Raw genomic sequence first — 19,387 nt, 5'->3', positions numbered from 1 at the left:
AATGTTTTCTACAGCAGAGTATAAAGGCCTCCAAGTTAGAAAAAAACCCAAAACCAACATACCAACCTGGCAATGGCTTCAAAACGCCAAGGTCCTTAAAATCTGGATCTTAAAAATAGAGAAAGATAAAATTAGTTTTGTTTAGGATCTAGAATGTTATGTCAATATGCTCAAATTTTATAATGCACTTTAGTTATATAATTATACACATATTTCTTGGAAATGAGAAATGTTTCAAAACTATGGCAACACAATAATTATTAATGCCAAAATTATTGATACTGTCATACCAAGTTATTTTTTTCTGTTATGAAATCCTGCTTTTCTCTGTCTCTCTCTTCCAGAAGGGTACAAAAATATTTCTGCATACATTAGCAAGTGAGAACATCACACAGCAAACCACATGATATTTTAATACATCAGCCTAATGAAAGAGGATATATTTAAAGATCCATTCAGAATCTTTTTGCCTATTTTGCATTTTGCAGTATAACGCTCAACTTAACCAGAGAAATCTGGACTTAATTCTGTGTTTATGAATACTCTGCCATCCCTACTGACCAAGAGGAGACACTTTCTTTGTCAGAAGCATCCATTTGGTCTTACTGGAAAAAAATACTATAAAAATTACCATTAGGAGTTATTGTGGTAACAAGGTAATAAGTCTGATACATGTGCTATTTTGCATCAGATAAACATGATTGTATTTACTATCTGAAAGCACTTGTAGCATACTTTTATAGTCAGGTGCAATACAGATATGAAATGAGTTTGGTCTTAGATATATGCTTCAATAGACAACTATCCACAGACAAATCATCATTTCACAAAATTTGGCTCTGTTTGGAGACACTGTCCAAACAGAAATACGAGAGACTAAAGCATTTCCAGAAATGATTTCTTAGATTAGACTGGTCTTGTCTGGGAAATTTTTGTCACTTGCACTGCTTTTCTACTAGAATGAATGTTGTCTGGTTTTTCTCATTTACTCATGGAACGGCTCTTCTTATTTCAGAATTGGGTCAGTGTAGAAAGAACTACAAATAAAAAAAACTTTGAAGAAGAAGATGCATCAAATGAAAAAGAATTAAACCCGCAACCAATCCACCAAAACTGCTGTTTCCCTCTAGCCTTAGTCAATTAAGGACAGCAAGAATCATAACCAGATAATATAATGAAAAAGTCTAGTGCTTTATAAGCAAGATCAGCCGTTTTAACCTGAACAGTCAAAATGTGTCGACTTCAAAAACTGGAGTTGTAAAATCGCTTTTTAAATTGCCCTCCTATAACCAGGCTGCTGTTGTTCTTCCCAAATTTCTTTTACAGTTGCACAACATAAATCATGAGTAAATACTCATGAACTTACAGAACTGCAAATATAACTGAGTAGGCAACTAGAATTAATTGTTAATCAGTTTTATAGATCAGTAGATAGATATGATAACCAACAACAGTAAATATTATCAAATATTTCAGCTAATGTATTTGGATGATGATATCTAGCTCTGAAAGTGAGACACTTAAAGGAATTCCACTTTTACTTGTGGTTCAAATTAACATCGCAACTCTGTCTCATGTAACCATTGCATTTCTTACTTTTACTGGGTTTGCAAGGATCACTGTGATTCACTGAAAATACTCCACCACCATAAGTAAAATACAGAGGAGGAAAGAAGGCAAAAAGGGTCTTGCCAGGATTTTCTCCATATAAAAGTTTTCATATAAAGCAATGCTAGTAGCAAGAATACAGGTTGAAGTGCAATCTAGACCATACGATTTGACCCACAAAACAACTCTTAAAGTATCTTCTCATTTAACAGTACAGTAATGTTGGTAACAACCCACACAGAAGGGCACAATCTGTTAGCATTCTAGAAATATGGTAGATCTGCTCAGTTTTAAAAAATAATTTTTGCAATTTTTCAACATTTCAAGAATGAAAGGGAGATTAAATATATGACACCTGAGGTGATAACCCCTCATTAAATATTGCTAGTATACTAACACTACTATAATAAAAACAAAATCTGTAAATAAGATATTATCACAGATGCTTAAATTTCAACCATGTTTAAGCATATTTACCTAGCAAATATTTGCTTTTAAAATAGTCTGTCATTAAATAGATTAGGTTTTAGCAGCTCTTCTGTATGTAATTCAATCAAATTATTATTCTCAGTCTGGCTGTCGGAACATTAATGTTGTATAAACACTGACTGGCTGGATCTTCCAATAGACAGATGAAAATCATGTTCCTGTAAGGAAAACACCCCACACAGGAAAACCTTTCTGTGAAAAAACAAGATGGATCACCCATAAGGAGTGAGAAAAATGGGAGGCAAAATAGGAAGCAATATGGAGCTGCTGGAGACAGTTCAGCAAAGGGTCAGGAATTTTTTTAAGGGGCGTTTGAGGAAAGGTTGGTAGAGCTGGGACTGGTCAGAGGTGATTCTACATACATACACAAAATCTAATAGTAAGGTGCAAAGAGGATGTAGCCAGGCACTTTCCAGTGGTATCCAGTGACAGAACAAGAAGCAAAGAGCACACAGGAGAATCCCAGGACGTTCCATCTGAATATCAGGAAACATTTTTCCAGTATGAGGGTGACTGAGAACTAGCAAGGTGACTAAGAGGTTGTGGAGTCTCTATCCTTGGAGATATTTAACAACTGTCTAGACATGGTCCTAGGCAAGCAGTTCTAGGTGACCCTGCTTGAAAAGGGGGCTGGACAAGATGACCTCCAGAGGTGCCTTCTGAGACCAGATATTTTCTGAACCTCTGACTTTGCAGTAACTAAACAATAGAATTGGATAACAGTGAAATAACCAGTCAAAATACTAGACCTGTTATCTGAGGTAGCAGCAGAGGTTAGACAAATCTCTGTCACAATACAGACTTGGTTTTGTGAAATTTGCTTTGAGTCGCAGGAACATATACATCCGACCTGGAGGAACCTGAAATATTTAGGGCTGGTTTCAAAAAGCTCCGCTAGGTCTTCACATAAGATTCTAAAGATTTTGGATGCTGGCTCTGGAACCTATATTTCCCATGGAAATCATACTACATTTCTTAATTTTTCATTTCACTGTTCCTATGCAAAAAGTCTGGCTCTTTTAAGCAGCTGGCAAGCGTGGAATTTAAATGCAAAAACAGGAGGACAATTGTAAGGAGTTAGGACACCTAATGGCTCACACATCTCAAGAAACAAAGAAAATTGTAAAGTTAAAAGGCATTTTACCTTAAAAGGCATGTACGTTAACTGGATTAAGTCTTCAAAAAGTATGTAAATGATCTTGTTTATAAGTACAACTTCAGAATTTTATGCGATTTCCCAGCTGAGGTATATCCACGCAGAAACACATTTATCCACCCATGCATGCCCATATGCATGCAATGTTTCACCCCATGTCACTTGCACAGAAAGGAAAATTGTTTAAAATCATGTTACTTGAATAATTTCTGTAAGACATGGGGAAGATGCATAAAGTTCAAACTAATTACTAGCAACAAGATGTTCCGGTGGTAAGTATTATTGCAAATCAATTCTAAAAGATCACATTTTGAATAAAAAAATCTACAGTTAAAAAGACGGTTCAGCTTGTCTTCAAAGACAGATTGCACACGGCTTTTAAAAGTAATGTCATAATACAGAAAAATTAGAGTGTTTTCTCTCTTGCAAATGCAAAAATCGTAATTACACCTCTCATATTTTATTAATCTTTCCTTAGCTTTTCATATAAAGTTAATTTGGGTACTTTCTTACTCTGCCAACTTCAAAACTGCTGCTTTCACTGATAAAAAATAATAGCTATCTCACTCTTGGAAGCCAAAAGATTTAAGTCATCATTTTAATATCTCTTTTAAAAAATGGAAGATTGAGTTTGTGTGTTCCTGAGCATATCTGGACTACAGTATATTTAATTACACAATTTTTTACTATCTTAAATGCAATTATACAGTGAAGAACATGAACAATTGCTGTATGGTTAAAATCCAGGAGGAAGGAAATGTGTAATACAAAATTCTGGTGCTGAATAACTTTTGAGGTATTTTTCTCTACTTTCATCTATAAATGAGATGTAGAGAAATTATTTGAACTATTTGAACAAACCATACTTTACAAAGGGTTGATGTTTGAAACATGAGGAGTGTTTTGCTGTTTGTGAATACAAAAACCTCCTTATTAATAGATCCATACAGAAAGTAGTCACAACAAGTTGAAGCCATATTTCCTAAAGAGAAGTAGGAAACTGTCTACTGTTACTCACTTCTCTGACAGCTGCAGATAATATCTTTTCATTTCTCTGTCTTTGACTAGAAATAGGTATTCAACTTCTATCAATATTTAAGAAATTTTAACACATGCACATGCTTCTCTGTCAGATAAATTAGAGACCTGGTTTTGCATGTAAATACTCATAGAAAAGTAAAGAGAATTGCACTATTCAGCAAGCCACCAGTTATTTATCTTCAAGTTTACTAAGTCAGGTTCCTATATAATGATTTCTGGGAGCCTAAACCAGTCCTACCCTCTTGAGGGATGAGATAGAGTTCTTTATAGAAACAGAGCTTGCAGAACTCAGTAATGAAAAGCACAATTATTCTAAGGTATTATCTCATAGTATTTGATGATAGAATAAAAGTATTGGAAAAAGATTGCCAAGAGATTTTAAAAGCATAAAAATCTTCTCAAAAAATCTATAAAATAATTCTAAAATAGAAAAAAAATTCTATAAGTAAACATTTTTTGTATGCTGCTCAAGGGGACTTAGCTATTCTGATAGGGAGAGTAAAGAAATAGTAGTGGAAGAAAAACAATATGAAGTTAAATAGCTGTGCAAAAATCCACAGATTATTGTCTTATTAGCTTAAAATTAAATTTGTTCTGATGAGTCTTTTCATATTTGTAGTTTTCTTGAAACTTCCTTATATATGTCTATATTTATACTAATGACATCAAAAGGTCTTCCAAGAAAGCCTGTAAGTTTTCTAGACACAGTGAAAAAGTTCTATATTAATTATAGTTGGCAACATTATGTGCTGTATTTGCTCTTTGGTCTCTATGTTCTTTCTTTTAACATTATGAGCAAGCACAGCTCTTTTGGAGGCTACATGTTTATAATCTAAAATAATGCTCCTCAAATTTTTCACTTCTTAACACAGTTATGAGAGAACTCAAAGCTGATAAGTGCAAATGTAGCAGTGAACATGACTTCTGCTATTTCACCTTGAAGATCTACCTAGTTAAATCAGCAAAAAGTCTATGACAACAAATATTGTTGAAATAACACAAACCAGCATCCAAAAGTTTGATTTCTACAATATCTTCTTTTTTTTAATGCTTTTATCACTTTACTACTCTGAGCTCATACTCAAAATCAAAGTATTTTTATAGTGTTATTGATATATATATAGTGATTAACAAACTGTATTGCTATGCTGACCTAAGTAAAATGAGATATACGGCAAGGATTAGCAATAGTTGGACATTTGTGCACCAAAAGTATGTTTCTTTGTTTCTTTGACATCTATTGGGAAACAAAAGGGCAGTATCATCAGGAAAAAAAAAATAGGAAAGGAAAAGAAAAAAGATCCATGTATTTTCATAACTTCTTCCTAAGGCTGGGCAAACCAAGCAGACAAGAAGCACCTGAAATAATTCCACTGAAACAGAACACACAATAACGGAAGTTGCAGCTAAATTTCTCTTTTCATGCACACAATGGCAGCCTTTGAGATTTTAGCCTGCTTGCCTTTGTTGTCTATTCTTTAAACTCTTTAAAGCAGGATCTTTCTCCAGTGTAAATTTTGTATGGGTGGGAACCATGTCAGAAAGCAAAAGGTCTCATGAGATTCTGGGTCTCATCCTCAAATGGTATTTGAACCTTTTGATGTGTGCTCCTAAATCCCAGAACTGAGAAGTGCTTCTTGGATGTGACCTAGTGACAAAGGAGGGCAAGAATGGGCAACTGTGTCATACTCAGGCTGATGAGTGAAAAGAGGAAGTCCTGGAGCCTTGACATGTGTGGGATTATTTGGCAGATAATTTTTATTACCTTAAATATTTACACTAGCAGCTGAGTGCTCCAATTAAACATTATATTCCCTTTAAGCAGCACACTGTGTGTGGAAATGCAGTGGAAAAATGATCCTATGATGAATATTTCAAGGGCTGCATATACCTTCATCTGCCGGTTGCCCAAAAATACTGAAACAAGACTGAACGAGCTCAGGAGTCCACTTTATCTGAGTAATGCAGCCTTGCTGTGACAGTGCAGCTGACTTGACCGCCAGGATTGACTATCAGTCAAGGGCAGCACCTTGTCTGTGTCTCCCCAAGATAACATCCCAGAGGCTTCCTGTAATTGACTAATGGTCTCCGAACTGGGCTAGGAAGAGAGATGTGCAACGCTGTGGTGCTTTTCCTGAATAATGTTGAATTCTAAGTATTCCTAGTCATGCAATTTCAGTGCAATTCTACTAAAGGCTCAGGATTTGTCTCACTGGGTTGGTTTTTTTTTTTTTTTAATAGATGACTCTTAGCCCAGCCCAAGGAAATAACACTTTAAGTTCATGGCAGAGGACTAGGGGGAAAAATGAGCCAGAGGGTTTAGCCATAATTGATTACCAGGTGTTACTTCTGCAGATTGAACCATTTGTACATGGTTATAGCTTGCTACCATGAGGGCAGAATTTGCACATTCTTTTCAGGATATTCATGCCATCTCAGTCCATACGGTGGATTTCTCAGGACAGAAGGATCTTATGAGAAGAACTTTATGATTTAAAATAACCTTTGTTGTTTTATCATAGGACAAATGTTTTCTCCTAGTTTTACCTCAGAACATTCAACAGAACAAATACATTCACTGCAGTGTTCTTTTGAATAGCTACACCTCTTGGAGCTATTATAGTCAACAGAATATACTACTTGTGCTGTTTCAAACAGCACAGTATAACCTGTAGTTCACAGCACATGATGACACATTTCCAATTAAAAAAGAAATACAACACATTGGTTGCACCCACTAATATTGTCCTGCTGTAACTGGCCACTCCAGTGATGGCACCTTCTTGAAGAAAACTGCAGCTCACATGAGAAACTTAAATATCTCTTATAGTTTCCATATATGAATAGTTCACTTTAACAAGAGAATTCATGCACTGTCTCCAAATATTTTTCTCTCACAGCCTAGCAAAGCACCAGGTGGTCTTTTGCTAAAGTGAAGAATCATGTCAGAGAGTGCCAGAGGGAAATGAATTGTGTTTGTAAAAACAACTGCTTGCTTAATCACCTGGACATATATCAGAAGGAAATGAAACTGACAAAACGCTCCAGAAAATAAGATTCTTAGAGTAGAAACAAATTAAATAGCCACAGACTTAAAAAAACCCCATTCATTAGTTTACTGTGCAACTGCTAGATTTTTAAAGTTATTGGATGAATTATGTTCTAATACTTTCCTATAACAAAGTCATTGCAGGATTCAAAAAATTCAGGGTCACAGGATGTTTTTTAAACGTATTCTATATCCAGGGTAGAAATCTGTTGGTTTTTAGGATCAAAGGGAAAAAAATCTAGGTTTTTGTCCCCACTGGAACCTGAATGTTCTCTTTTTAAAGGAAAATTTAGAAAAAACCCTAGTATATATCAAAGGAAAAGTGAAATTCATTTTTTAAACCCAATTGTCAGTTCCAATTGCAATTATAAATGCCCAGCATAGACACTTTCAGTGAACAAGAAGGGGATTCATAAAAGCCACACAGCTCAGTGAATTCCTGAGGAACACATTTCAACACCAAGTCCCAAAAACAACTGTGGGAAAAGTAAATCTTCTGTCATTTTAGAATTCATAACAGTATCCATTTCAGTGACACCAGATCCTTCCTTCTTCTGCTACTCTTAGGAGGTTTTCTGGCTAGAAACTGTCCTTTCAGGGAACACTGAGCTGTTGACCTCAGCAGCTTCCCCGAATGTACAGAAGAGAAGATGTGTTTTCAGGAACTTTAGCTGCAGAGCATACTGCAGAGCATCTTTAGAGATATTGTAGCACTTTTGTTTCTCCATCTTTTTAGCTGCATAGGGGAGCAGCTCTCTCTGAGGAAGCATTTCAGAAAGAAGATGACTCTGTGTTAAACTGTGACTTCCCTACTTAAATTTCCCACTTAAATTAACCACAGACTTATGAATTTTACATTTTATTATTCAGGGTAACATTCAGACACTTAAAGGATATAAATAATATATTGGAGGAAAACAATAATCATTCCCCTTTTTCCAGTATTATGAATATCAACTTCTCCTGAGACTATGGGAGGAAAACATTTAGATAATTTTTGGTTAATCTAGGCTTTACAGCCAGGTTTTTTGCATTACAGTTAATTTGCTTCCTGTTTGTTATAACTTAATGAGAGTGACATTCCCTTTTGTTCAAATTGACAATTTTTCTCCAATTTAATGCAATTAAAAGTACCAGAGAAAGATCAAACCACACTTAGTTCCTTATACTGACCTAGAGTAGACATAAACTGTTAGAAACAAGACGTAAAGTCAGCTGGGACTTCTATTATTTTGATGAGAAAAGTCCTACTGTATGTTTTATTATTCATACCAACTCTAGCCCCAAACATTTCCACTAAAATTAATGAATAAAAATTATTTCCCATGAACAACACTAACGTGTTTTACTGCATGCCCACATGAAAAAATCAACATGAAAATAAATTCTAAACCAGGGGACACCATCTTCAATCTTTTTAACTTTTTCTTTAAACAACATTCTTCTAATGGATCCTCAGTCCTCTCTGAGTAGCACTTATGCCACGTGCTCTGTGCTCACCAAATTACCTCAAACTGGTTTGTCATGAGCATCACAACCAAAACAGTCTGTGGGTAAGTGGAGATTTGGAACCTAGAATTTGAGTAGAGTTACATTCATAACTATGTTGCCTCTGAATTTTCCCTACCCCAGAAACTCCAGATTCATCTATCCCTAAGCAGTGATTATAGATAAATTGGAAAATTTTTTATTCTATTATAATAACTTTAGATTTTAGGTTTAAAAATTATAGTTTACATGGAATTTAATAGATTTATATTTTTTCCTCCTATGTTCAAAATCTACCAGTCTGAAGCAGTGATCTTATTTTCAGTGGATTTACTCCTAATTTTAATGCTGATTGTAAAAAAAGCAGGTTTAGGCTCGCAATCTGAGCTGAATTTAGCAATTGATTGAGTCCTACACTGACAGACTGGCTCAGCCTAATGCAAAGAATAAAGGTTAATCTTTTGCATCACATTCAGGAAAAAGACATTGTGATTCATTGAATCACACTTTGAAAAGGCAGTGCTCATAACTCCTTATGTCTCCTTTACACAATACCCAATATTGCCGTGTGAGTGGCTGAAGAGACAGGGAAAAGAACAGCAAAGTGGGTACTGATTAGAGATTGTCTAGTTCTACCGTTGGTGTGGTAATATTTAGAAGAAATGAGGTCTCAGGATAATTTTGGTTTGCAGCAGCAGCAGGTCAAACATGCTGGCCAGTCACAGCTCTCAGGATTGTTAAGTAGGGGTCAGCCGCTTACCCAACAAGTAGACAATAATTAAATTTCATTTGACCAGATCAAGGTTTTCACTGCCAAAGAGCAGGATTTTTCCTAGCTTGATTTAAAAGAGTAATTTAAAATTCTAGAGATAAAAAGAGGGGAAAAAGTAAAATATAAATTCAACCTTTTATTTAAAAGTACTTTGTAAATCGTTGATCTATATTTAGACTGAAATATCACCGATATGCAATATTCTAGAATGCAAAAAACTGTATTAGTGCTACAAATTATTCTTGTAAAGGATGCACATAAAATTACAGATATTCAAACTACCAAATTAGATTTTTAAAATCCTAGGCCAGTATGCATTTTATTTTTAAAAAATCCAAAAAACAACAACAACAAAACGATACAATTATTTTGTAGAATCTCAGTATAGATTTCATAGTTGGTAGCAATTAAAAACCAACTGTCTCAAACTCATAATGAAATTAACATTTAGGAATAAAATACTTTTAGGAAGTACTTTCTGCATTCTCTTTAAATTTAATTTTCACATAGACTTGAGGAATGAGCTACAGGAAAAGAAAAGAAAGGAAAAAAATCAAAAGAGAACTAGAAGAGTATAATACAATCTTTTGTTAACCCACATACTGCAACCAGCAGATTTGATAACATTGTCTCTTGAGCTTCAACTATCAGATAACATCTGGCAAATGATGTATGTAAGTCCTGTTACACAACATCTTCTGGCTTCCCAGTGTCATCTAGGGGACTGATATGTGACTAGAATAACACATTTCACACTGCCTGCTTCTGTCATGCTAGTACAAAATTTCAACAACGGATGTGTCACAAAAACCAGTTTATCTAATTCTGAATTCTCAGAAAATATTTCACAAGTATCTTTTTATCATCTTATTCATGACTCAAAAACTTTCTTAACAGAAATTGCTGGATATTAGACAGACTTTTGACATCCAAGTATTCAAATAAATTTTTTGCATCTCTAGTATGTAATGACCTCTGGAGCAATATTTTTGAAGTGTTGATCAAAAGCATTTGCTTACTTATATTCACAGTTTTGGGATGAATTTATCCCTTTCAATGGCATTCTCAATTGTTTGGTAAGTCTCATCACTCTACATATTCAAAACCAAAAATTAATTGGAAGTACATTTTACAATGTATATTCCAGACCAAAACATTTTGTTTCATTGAAGTTGAAGCCTCCTCTACAAACCTCTTTGAGGAAACCTTAATGTAGGCATTCATTTCCCTAGTGAATTGTAGACTGTGCTGTGATCATGGATACAATATGCATTTGAAATAATCAAGAAGAGTTTTCAGAGCAAGAATAATAATATTATTATATAATAACATAATTTTGTTTTTAAAAAAACTATCCATAAGTACTGCTCCATTTTTATTTTAAAAAAACCTTTTGACAATGGATACACAAAAGTTGAAGTAGTGAAATGTAGTAAAAATGCACTGGAAACTTTATTTTATGTTTCAAATTTTAAATTCAAAGAGTGGAACCAGTACTCACTGCAAATGATTGCAGAACTTCTATCACTTCATTTTACAACTTGTAAATCTGACTGACAAACTGAATTGAACAAAAAAAGCTTATCTGAATTAATTATATTTTAAGAAAAAGATAATTGAAGAAAATGGTTGTGTTTCATAAAATTCCAGGGTAGTTTTTTAGGGACAAGGATATCTAGAGCAAGAATAGCACATGAAGACAGAAAAATCATTAATCATTATGTTCTAACAGCAATGAAAACTCAGCTTACTGTAACAGAATATAAAAAAAAATAAAATAAAAACAGGGCGTTAGTAAGCTGGACCTATTTAAGGCTATATTAGTTTGATACAGATCAAATAGACAAATACTGAACTAATATAGATCTACTGTATCTTTTCTGTGAAGGTAGAAAACTGCTTTTTATTCATTAAAAGAGTTGAAGGAAGAGTCGTTTTGCTCTCCACAATTGACAAATATTTAATTTTTACTTAGTTCAATAGACAGAAAGGTAGAGGACAGTTTTTAAACATACTTACTTTTGAGTAAGTACCCAAGCCTAGAGATTGCCTGGATTTAGGCACATGCTTAGATGTAGGCTTCCTGAAATTCTTTGCTAAATTGAGACTAGATTTAGTGGCTTGTCAGTGCAGTATTTGAGTATAGTAAGCTTAAGCAACTGTTCTTTGGAATTATCCTTGGGCATATCAGAAAGTAATTTCAGAGATTTTTGATGGATTACAGCATTAAATTATAGTAGTTGTTACTCTTATTTGGCCTGAGGGCCTTTATGGAATGAACAGATTTTGCAGAGAAAAAAATAAGGACACTTAATATTTGTATTTTTCACAATAAAAAAACTCGCGCAAATTGAAAACACATGCAAGTAGAACATAAATTGAATTTGTTCAAAGTCAAAAAATGATTTGTTGATTTTCCCAAACAAAAGATTAGGAGTATCTCTATCTAATGTGAATTAATATTATAAGGAAAAAAACTCATGTTTACTCTACTCAGCATTCACAATATTAAACAACACCCACAATGAACAGGTGACTCTTGAATGAATCCAGTTATATTGAAAATTGAATTCCTTTAAAATAGGATTTTAAAATTTTAACTCCTCACTTCCTCAGTTTGTCATGATCATTTATAGGAGAATATGCCTTGTGTAGATGACGTCAGTCAATGTTACAGAGAGAAGGTTTGTTTGTAGCTCCTCAGTGTATATAAAAGATAGAAGTATATATGGTAAAAGGAAGTTGTCAGTAGCTCGAGACAGGCTATATTGCACAGAGAGAGAAAGAGATTAAAAAGGGAAAAAACAAATAGGGCTAAGTCAGGGTGTTTGGAAGACTTGATTCACAGTCTTGATTTTCCACGAGTTTTGTGTCTAGCAATACATACATTGGCCAGATTTAGCCGTAGAGATGACACCTACTTGTCACAGAAATCATTGCATAATCTGTTTCTCACAGGAAAAGGACTGTACATAATAGTATTTCTCTACCCCATGACAGCAGTACTACGTTAAAGATTCCAGGCTCTTTGAGATCTTAGCACATAATAGGAGAAAAAGAGAAGATGTATCAAAGGCGTAGATGCACTAATGGGCCGGCTAACTTTATTTATGAAATATTTAAAACAAAATTTGTGTTAAAGCTGAATGAAGCATGATCTTATTTTTAGACCTGACCATCAAAGAAGTTCAAGTGTGATACCTGAAATGAAAGTATTACATAGTCTGAACTTCCCAGCAAGGCAGTAAACAAATCAAGATCGATCTTAACAATCAATATGGCAAAAGCTCTATTAAGATGACAACAGACATGTACTAGAACTATGAATATACAAATAATATTCAATAACATTCACCTCATTACTGGTAAGCAAAAGAGACTCACTAGATTGTCCTCTTTACAAAAATATTAACACTGACCTTAGAAAATGAGCCAATGCTGGACAATAGATGAGTGTACACCATGAAGGGTGACAGAGGATATGCTTCTTATTTGGCATATTTCATCATTTACTAAACACTGCATACTACAAAAATATTCCGTTCTAGAAACAGAAACATGGCTGAGTTTTCCAAAGACTTAAGTGTGCAATACTACTAATTACTGGGCAAGAACTCTGTTTATTAGTTCCAGGGAACAGGGTGATTTCAAACAAGAGGTTGGGTACATTTCTTTAAGGAGAATTAGTTAGAAGCACTACTCAAAGAGTAAAAAATCTGCTAAGGAAAGCTAAACATCTCAATAAAGGTCATTACTTATTGCTTTTAGAATTGAGAAATGCTTCACTAAATAAAGCAGACAATAACAAAAAAAATCTACAATCACAGTTACTTGAACCTATGCAAAAAGATGACTGAAAACAAATGATATAAACAGGGGTTTTACCTAACATATCCTGACAGCTAAAGGATCAAACCTGTCGCAACTCAGTGGCTATACTAAAAAATAGTATTTCTGCCTAACAGATGTGCCAGTCAGACTGATTAGACAAATGCACTGGGTGATTGCTAAGATTTATTGGCTATACCAGTAACACCTTCTAAACCTGTAGATACAACGCGTAAAGGTGAAAATTGAACCACTTAAGCAAAGTATAAGTAAAGAAAAATAATTGTTTCAATGTCAGCAGAATCTCTCCAGACAGCCACATTTCCAAAGACACGAGGAAAAACTATTACAGACAACAGTGTTGTCAGGATGAGACCACAACAAAACCACCCAGGAGTGCATCCCAGTATGAGCTATTAGAAAATCTGCCTGATGAGAAAGTCGGATGACCTGGAAAACCTTTGAAGAGTATTCAAAAGCTCCTTATTCATTACATATGAGACAAGATGTTTCCAATTTTTCCCCTGAAGAAGTAAGTGCTATAATATTTGGATGAGAACTACCAAGTAACACTTAACAACAGGTTTTGGAGGTGCTGTTCTGAATGTGGGTAGTGAAAAATCTCATTGTAAATAAGTTGTTTCCAAACACTTGTGGAAGACAACTACCCAGGCTTCTGTTCAGTACAAATTCCAAACTAACCTCCCTGATCTGCCATTTCCAAGTGCTTCATAAACATTACAAAGAAATCAAGAATTAATAGGGAAAACAAATGTCCAGGGCCCACTGGTTATTCCCTCATTTTACGAGTGTTTAAAGCAAAGGGTAATCCCTTTATATCAGACCTAAGGTTAAGCTAACTCAGCATAGTATTTACATAAAGCCAAAAGTTTATCCTTAGGGGAAAGAAGATAAGAAAAGGACCATATTTAAGGAAAATCCTCTGCTGCTTCTAAGATTTAGATTTAATTTTTCTGTAACAAGTAATAATATAAACTATTTATAGAATGAAAAAGGTATTGTGAAAATTCAACTTAATCTAAAAATGTTGGTTTTTTAGGACTAATTTTGAATGTACATCTAAGCTTCCTAATGATCCCTCCCAGGTACTCTGAAAACACAGACTTTTTGTCAGAGAAATGAGATTCCTCTGAAAGTAATATTCATCATTGGAACATCATAATCACCGTGAACGGTGGGGTCACAGATCAAGAAAGGTCTTCCCTGTGGAGGTGGAATAGAATTATTTGTACCTGTACTGGTGTAGAATATCCTTGTAAACCTTCTCTAGAAGTCTGTGTCCAGCTTATTATGGAATGAATACAGGGAAGAGATTTTTGTAGAGAACAGGCATAGCGCAGATGGCAGGGTAAGCAGTTAGTGTCCCTAGTTAAGCCATCATTTTTCTTTACTCCAGTGCTAGAAATACTTAAAACTGTATCTTGTATTTCTCTTGCTCTTGGTTTTACATCAAAGTTCAACAGAGTAGGGACTTAAGTGTTAAGGTTCTTTCTGTTGGTAAGATGACATTCCCAGCATTCAGAGGTTTCTAAACTAGGAAGTTCTGTATTTGCCTCTTGGATATTGTCAAATGAAAAATGTACCTGTGTGGTGACAAGATGTAATATAGGATCTGAGGACTCCACGAGACATTTTAGATACTCATTTGCTCCACATAAGGAATTATTTAATTTAATATAAACCTTGCATTATATTGTCATATTTGTGATACTGAAATACTCCTGGGCTAGACCTACAGTACCTGTAAGATGATAGAATCTATAGAACAGCACAACACAAAAAAAATTCCCTTGAAAACACAATGTTTATGTAGGTGATCATGATTTTCAATGTAATACATAATCCTATATGAGAGAAATTCCTTCCCTTTCCCAAGACCAGATGCCCTAATGCCTTGCAAACAGCAATGAAGTGCCTGACTTTTATGAAGAACACTTGTATGAACACTCTAGAAGTTCATAAACCAAGAAAGCTGCTTATAAGAGTTTGAAGTGCTGGGGCCTAGATATCTCAATAAATAACACAGATTCACACTTTCTGAGTCTTTTGACATCACATGGTTCTGGCTCAAAAGTTTGAGTGAAGAGTTATAATGAGTAATTTCTCACACTTTTAACCCAACTCTGATCTCAAAGGAAAAAGTCTGCCTCATTCGAAGCTGAATGACTCTGACATTGTTTGTCATTTCTCAAAAAACTTTACTGAATTTCAAGCTGGTAAAAAGTGATTGTCATTGTGGATACTAACTTAGAAATAATTCGACCAGGTTTAGAAGAGAACAGGAAAATAAACCAACAAATACAAGTAAGTGAGCAAGCTCACGTGGATATTCAGCTGTCCCAGACACCTGGCAAATATCCCTTCCTTAAATACACTCAAGGCAAGACATGGACATTAGATGGCAAAATGATTTGATAGTATTTTATCTACGTTCTTTAGAACTGTGATTGAATTTAATAAATTCACATTAAATTTTTCATGAGCTCTAAAATATGCAAATTCCCCAGCCAGGAAGAATTTGAGTTGTTGTTTTTTTTATTTTTTTCCCCTCAAGATAGATGATGTAATTATTCTATTACTCTAACATTCACTGCAATGGGAATGTAAAAGTACTCTTACTCTGGTTAAAAAATGTTTCATATTCCACTTTTTGGGACATAGGAGTATAAATATTTTTTCTTTTTCCATTATCAAGCAGCTGAATAGAAAACATTACTGACTGACGTTTATATTAATGAGGCTAAATAAAAACACAGATGGCTTCTACTAAGTGAAGGAACTGAAAGTAATGATGTGCTATCTTAAGCCACTGTCCTGCAAAATCAGGGACCAGGATAAACAGAAATCTGATTATTCTAGCTGAGCAAGAAAGCTCAAATAAACATAGCCTCTCTGTCAGAATCTTTGTCTGTATTTAAAAAAATGACTTTTTTTAAAGAAGAGTTGTCAATAATTTGAAGTAGTGTTTGAATTTTTCTACACAAAACAGTGATTCAACACCACTTTGGAAGACAGTCTTAAGACAAAACTTTTTAGGAAAAATGAGTGTAATAGGTTGAGTCAAAGGAACCAGAGCTGTGAAATGAAATTTCAGGTACAGGTCTTTCAAGGGCCCAAAGGATGATAAAAGAAGAGCAAGAATGAATTATCCTTTGACTTCTCTCATGGGTGTTTCCCTAGTCAATCACAATTGTATTCAAAATGAACCAGAGAAACCTGAAAATATTGTAGCCCAGCATATATTTCTCTCATAAATCAGTTTTTTTTTAAAAGAAACAACCAAACAAAAATGTTTGTATACATTTATGAAGATTTCATATGTTCTGTTTTGAAATAAACACAGTTAATCAGAATTTTAAAATAAAAAATAAAATTCAAATAGCATATAACAAATAAGTAAGTTTTCATTTACTTATAAACTCTCATGTATACAAAATGGGTGAAAATTTACATTAAATTGCATCTGGTTATTACTTATATTAGCATTAATAATGCAAAAAAAAAAACAAACCTTCTTCCCTTAACTCAGAGTTTTGACATTCAAAATAGTCTATTTTTATACCATACATACAACTTCATTCATCCACATCTCTTAACCCTATAATTTATAACTGAGAAAAATGAAAGGCTCAATTACCCTCTTAATAAGGAACATTTTTTGCAAAACTTCCAGTAGTTTTACCAGTTACCAGGGTGTGTTTGTGTTGTCTTTGTGTGTAGCTCTGATTTTGCTATTAAAGTTTTTATTTCTGCAAGATGTCACCTTTTAGATTGTTGAAAAATCTTTGAAAAAAAGGTTTATTTAAATGCAAAAGAATTTATGGCAAAAGTGCTACATTTGTTTCTGAAACCCTAGTCCCTACTGGACTTTCGCATTGGTGGATGGATTTCCAACAATTTCAATACCAAGAAGTCAAAGAAATTGTTGAACAGAAAAGTTCTAGTAATTGCAAATTATTAGTCTATCCCTTAGGATTTTTCTATATAATTTCTTTTTATAGGACTTAGTCCAATCTAGTTTTAAAATGCCTTAGGTGCAGGACTCTTTCCATTTGCACAGACTAATAGATCTTCATTGCAACATTTTTCATGATACCTTAATTGATCTTTTTTTCAGCTTCATCCAGTTAGCTGTTTTTATACACCCTGGAGACACAGTAAATAATTTCTTTCCCTGTTTCTCCAGGTAGCATTCAAATAACAATAAATGGTTGCAGCTTCAATTTAGTCAAATTTACTTTTTTTTTCTTTTTTTTTTAAATTCTTGGCACGCACCCACGCATTTAACATAACATCTCTTTATTCTCCATTGGGATCTCAAATGCAAAAGAGGCAGATGAGAGACACATCAGGGGTAGGTGGGAACCCTTAAAGATTGCTGGGTTGCACTTGTCACTGGGATGAAGAAATCCTCCTCTGCAGGCTGCAGTCAGGCAGAGTGTCCTGCTTTGGACAAGTCAGACGAGTGGCTACAAAAACTGCATCTCCCCTGAGCATTCAGCTGCTCTAGACAGGAAGAGCCTCCAAATGAGTCTTTACTTTGGATCATTTTCTTCATGTTCTTTAATGAGAGGTTAGCTGAAAATTTTCTTCTGAGCTCTCATAACTTAATTTTATGAATTGTCATAACCTAAGATGACTCTAGGTGTTTTGGGTGATGATTTCAGGACAGGAGTCTCTCTATGCTTCTCTGTTATACACTGGAGTGGAGTCCTCTCTGTGCTACTCTCTCATACAAACTTGAAAGCCATCATTCTGTTCTATGAGCTGGCAGTGACCCCTCCCAGTGCACACATTTGGACAAGAGATCTCCAAATGTCATGCCTTATCCATGTCTGCATAATAAAAGACTGTCCAGGTAATAATACGGAATGTGAACTGCTTCCTCTTACCACTGATCAGGAAGGCAGCAGTGCTGTTTTGCACTTGTCAGATTAATCATATTCTCATTTTGGCCAATATTCCTAAAAACTCCTCCACTATTTTCAGAGGTTTCTATTGAAATGCATGGAGAGGGGGGAAAAAGAAAGAAACAAGGAAGATATAGCTATTCTATCTGAAGTCTAGAATAATTTATGCTGCTATAGCAATTTAGCAGCATTGATCTCTGTGTAGAAATTCTCCTTACATCAGTAGAAAAGGAATGAGGATAAAACATGATCCATGAAATTGTCTTTTACTTGAGAGTTTTTTAGACAGAGTAAGCTGCAGATTGTGCTATGAATATCTTTTCAACCATAATGCACAAACCTTTGGAAAAAAAGAAAGGTCAAGAAATCTGAAGCAAAGAACTTCTGGTGCAGGATGAAGAAATGGCAAAAGCCCACAGACACATGGCAAATGAGAGATAAAAACTTAACTCACTTTTCAGAGTGGATATGCATGATTATAACAAAATTTTGTTCATTGTCTTTGAATTTACACTAGATACATATATTTGGCTATCATATAATTTGCCATAGAAATTCTCTCTTCTGTTGCTGTTTGAACCTTCTAAATATGTTTACCCACTGCAAAACAGTATCCTTGACTTGAAAGAAAATTTAACCATGCTGGTCAATTTTATAACTATTTTCCTTGCATTAGAGAAAACCAGAAAAAGAAAAACATAGAGAATGTAGCCCTGGCATCTTCTATGATACTACTGGAATAATTAAGGAAGAATTTCAGGTCTGCTAATTTTAGGAGATATTCTAGAGGATATTGTTCAACCTAATACAACAATTTAGCTGAAACAATAGTGACAGAATTGGCAAAATTACATAATAATTACAGAGCTTTAGAGTGAGCTATATTAAAGTATGACTCATCACTCAATACATAGGAAGTCACAGGACTACGTCACACCCAGCAGTGCAGTGCAGTGCAATATAGTTAGCTGCAGCCAAAGGAGACACTTAAAATCAGCAATCTTTTGTTAATAAGTAGGGGAGCA

The 19,387-nt window shown here is 34.5% G+C and overlaps 1 protein-coding gene across 1 annotated transcript in view; it reads right to left on the bottom strand.

Moving 5' to 3' along the window:
- Positions 1-19,387, bottom strand: part of NETO1 (neuropilin and tolloid like 1) — a 64,895-nt gene that overhangs the window by 30,119 nt on the left and 15,389 nt on the right. Inside the window, exon 5 of the mRNA XM_085052448.1 lies at positions 67-108. Within this exon, the coding sequence (XP_084908574.1) occupies positions 67-108 (42 nt within the window). The remainder of the gene's footprint in view (positions 1-66; positions 109-19,387) is intronic.

This window comes from Lichenostomus cassidix, chromosome 2 (assembly GCF_008360975.1).
Source record: "Lichenostomus cassidix isolate B80296 chromosome 2, HeHo_3.0, whole genome shotgun sequence".
NCBI lineage: Eukaryota > Metazoa > Chordata > Aves > Passeriformes > Meliphagidae > Lichenostomus > Lichenostomus cassidix.
Note: the sequence above shows the minus strand (reverse complement) of the source record. Positions and strands in the feature narration are given on the sequence as shown.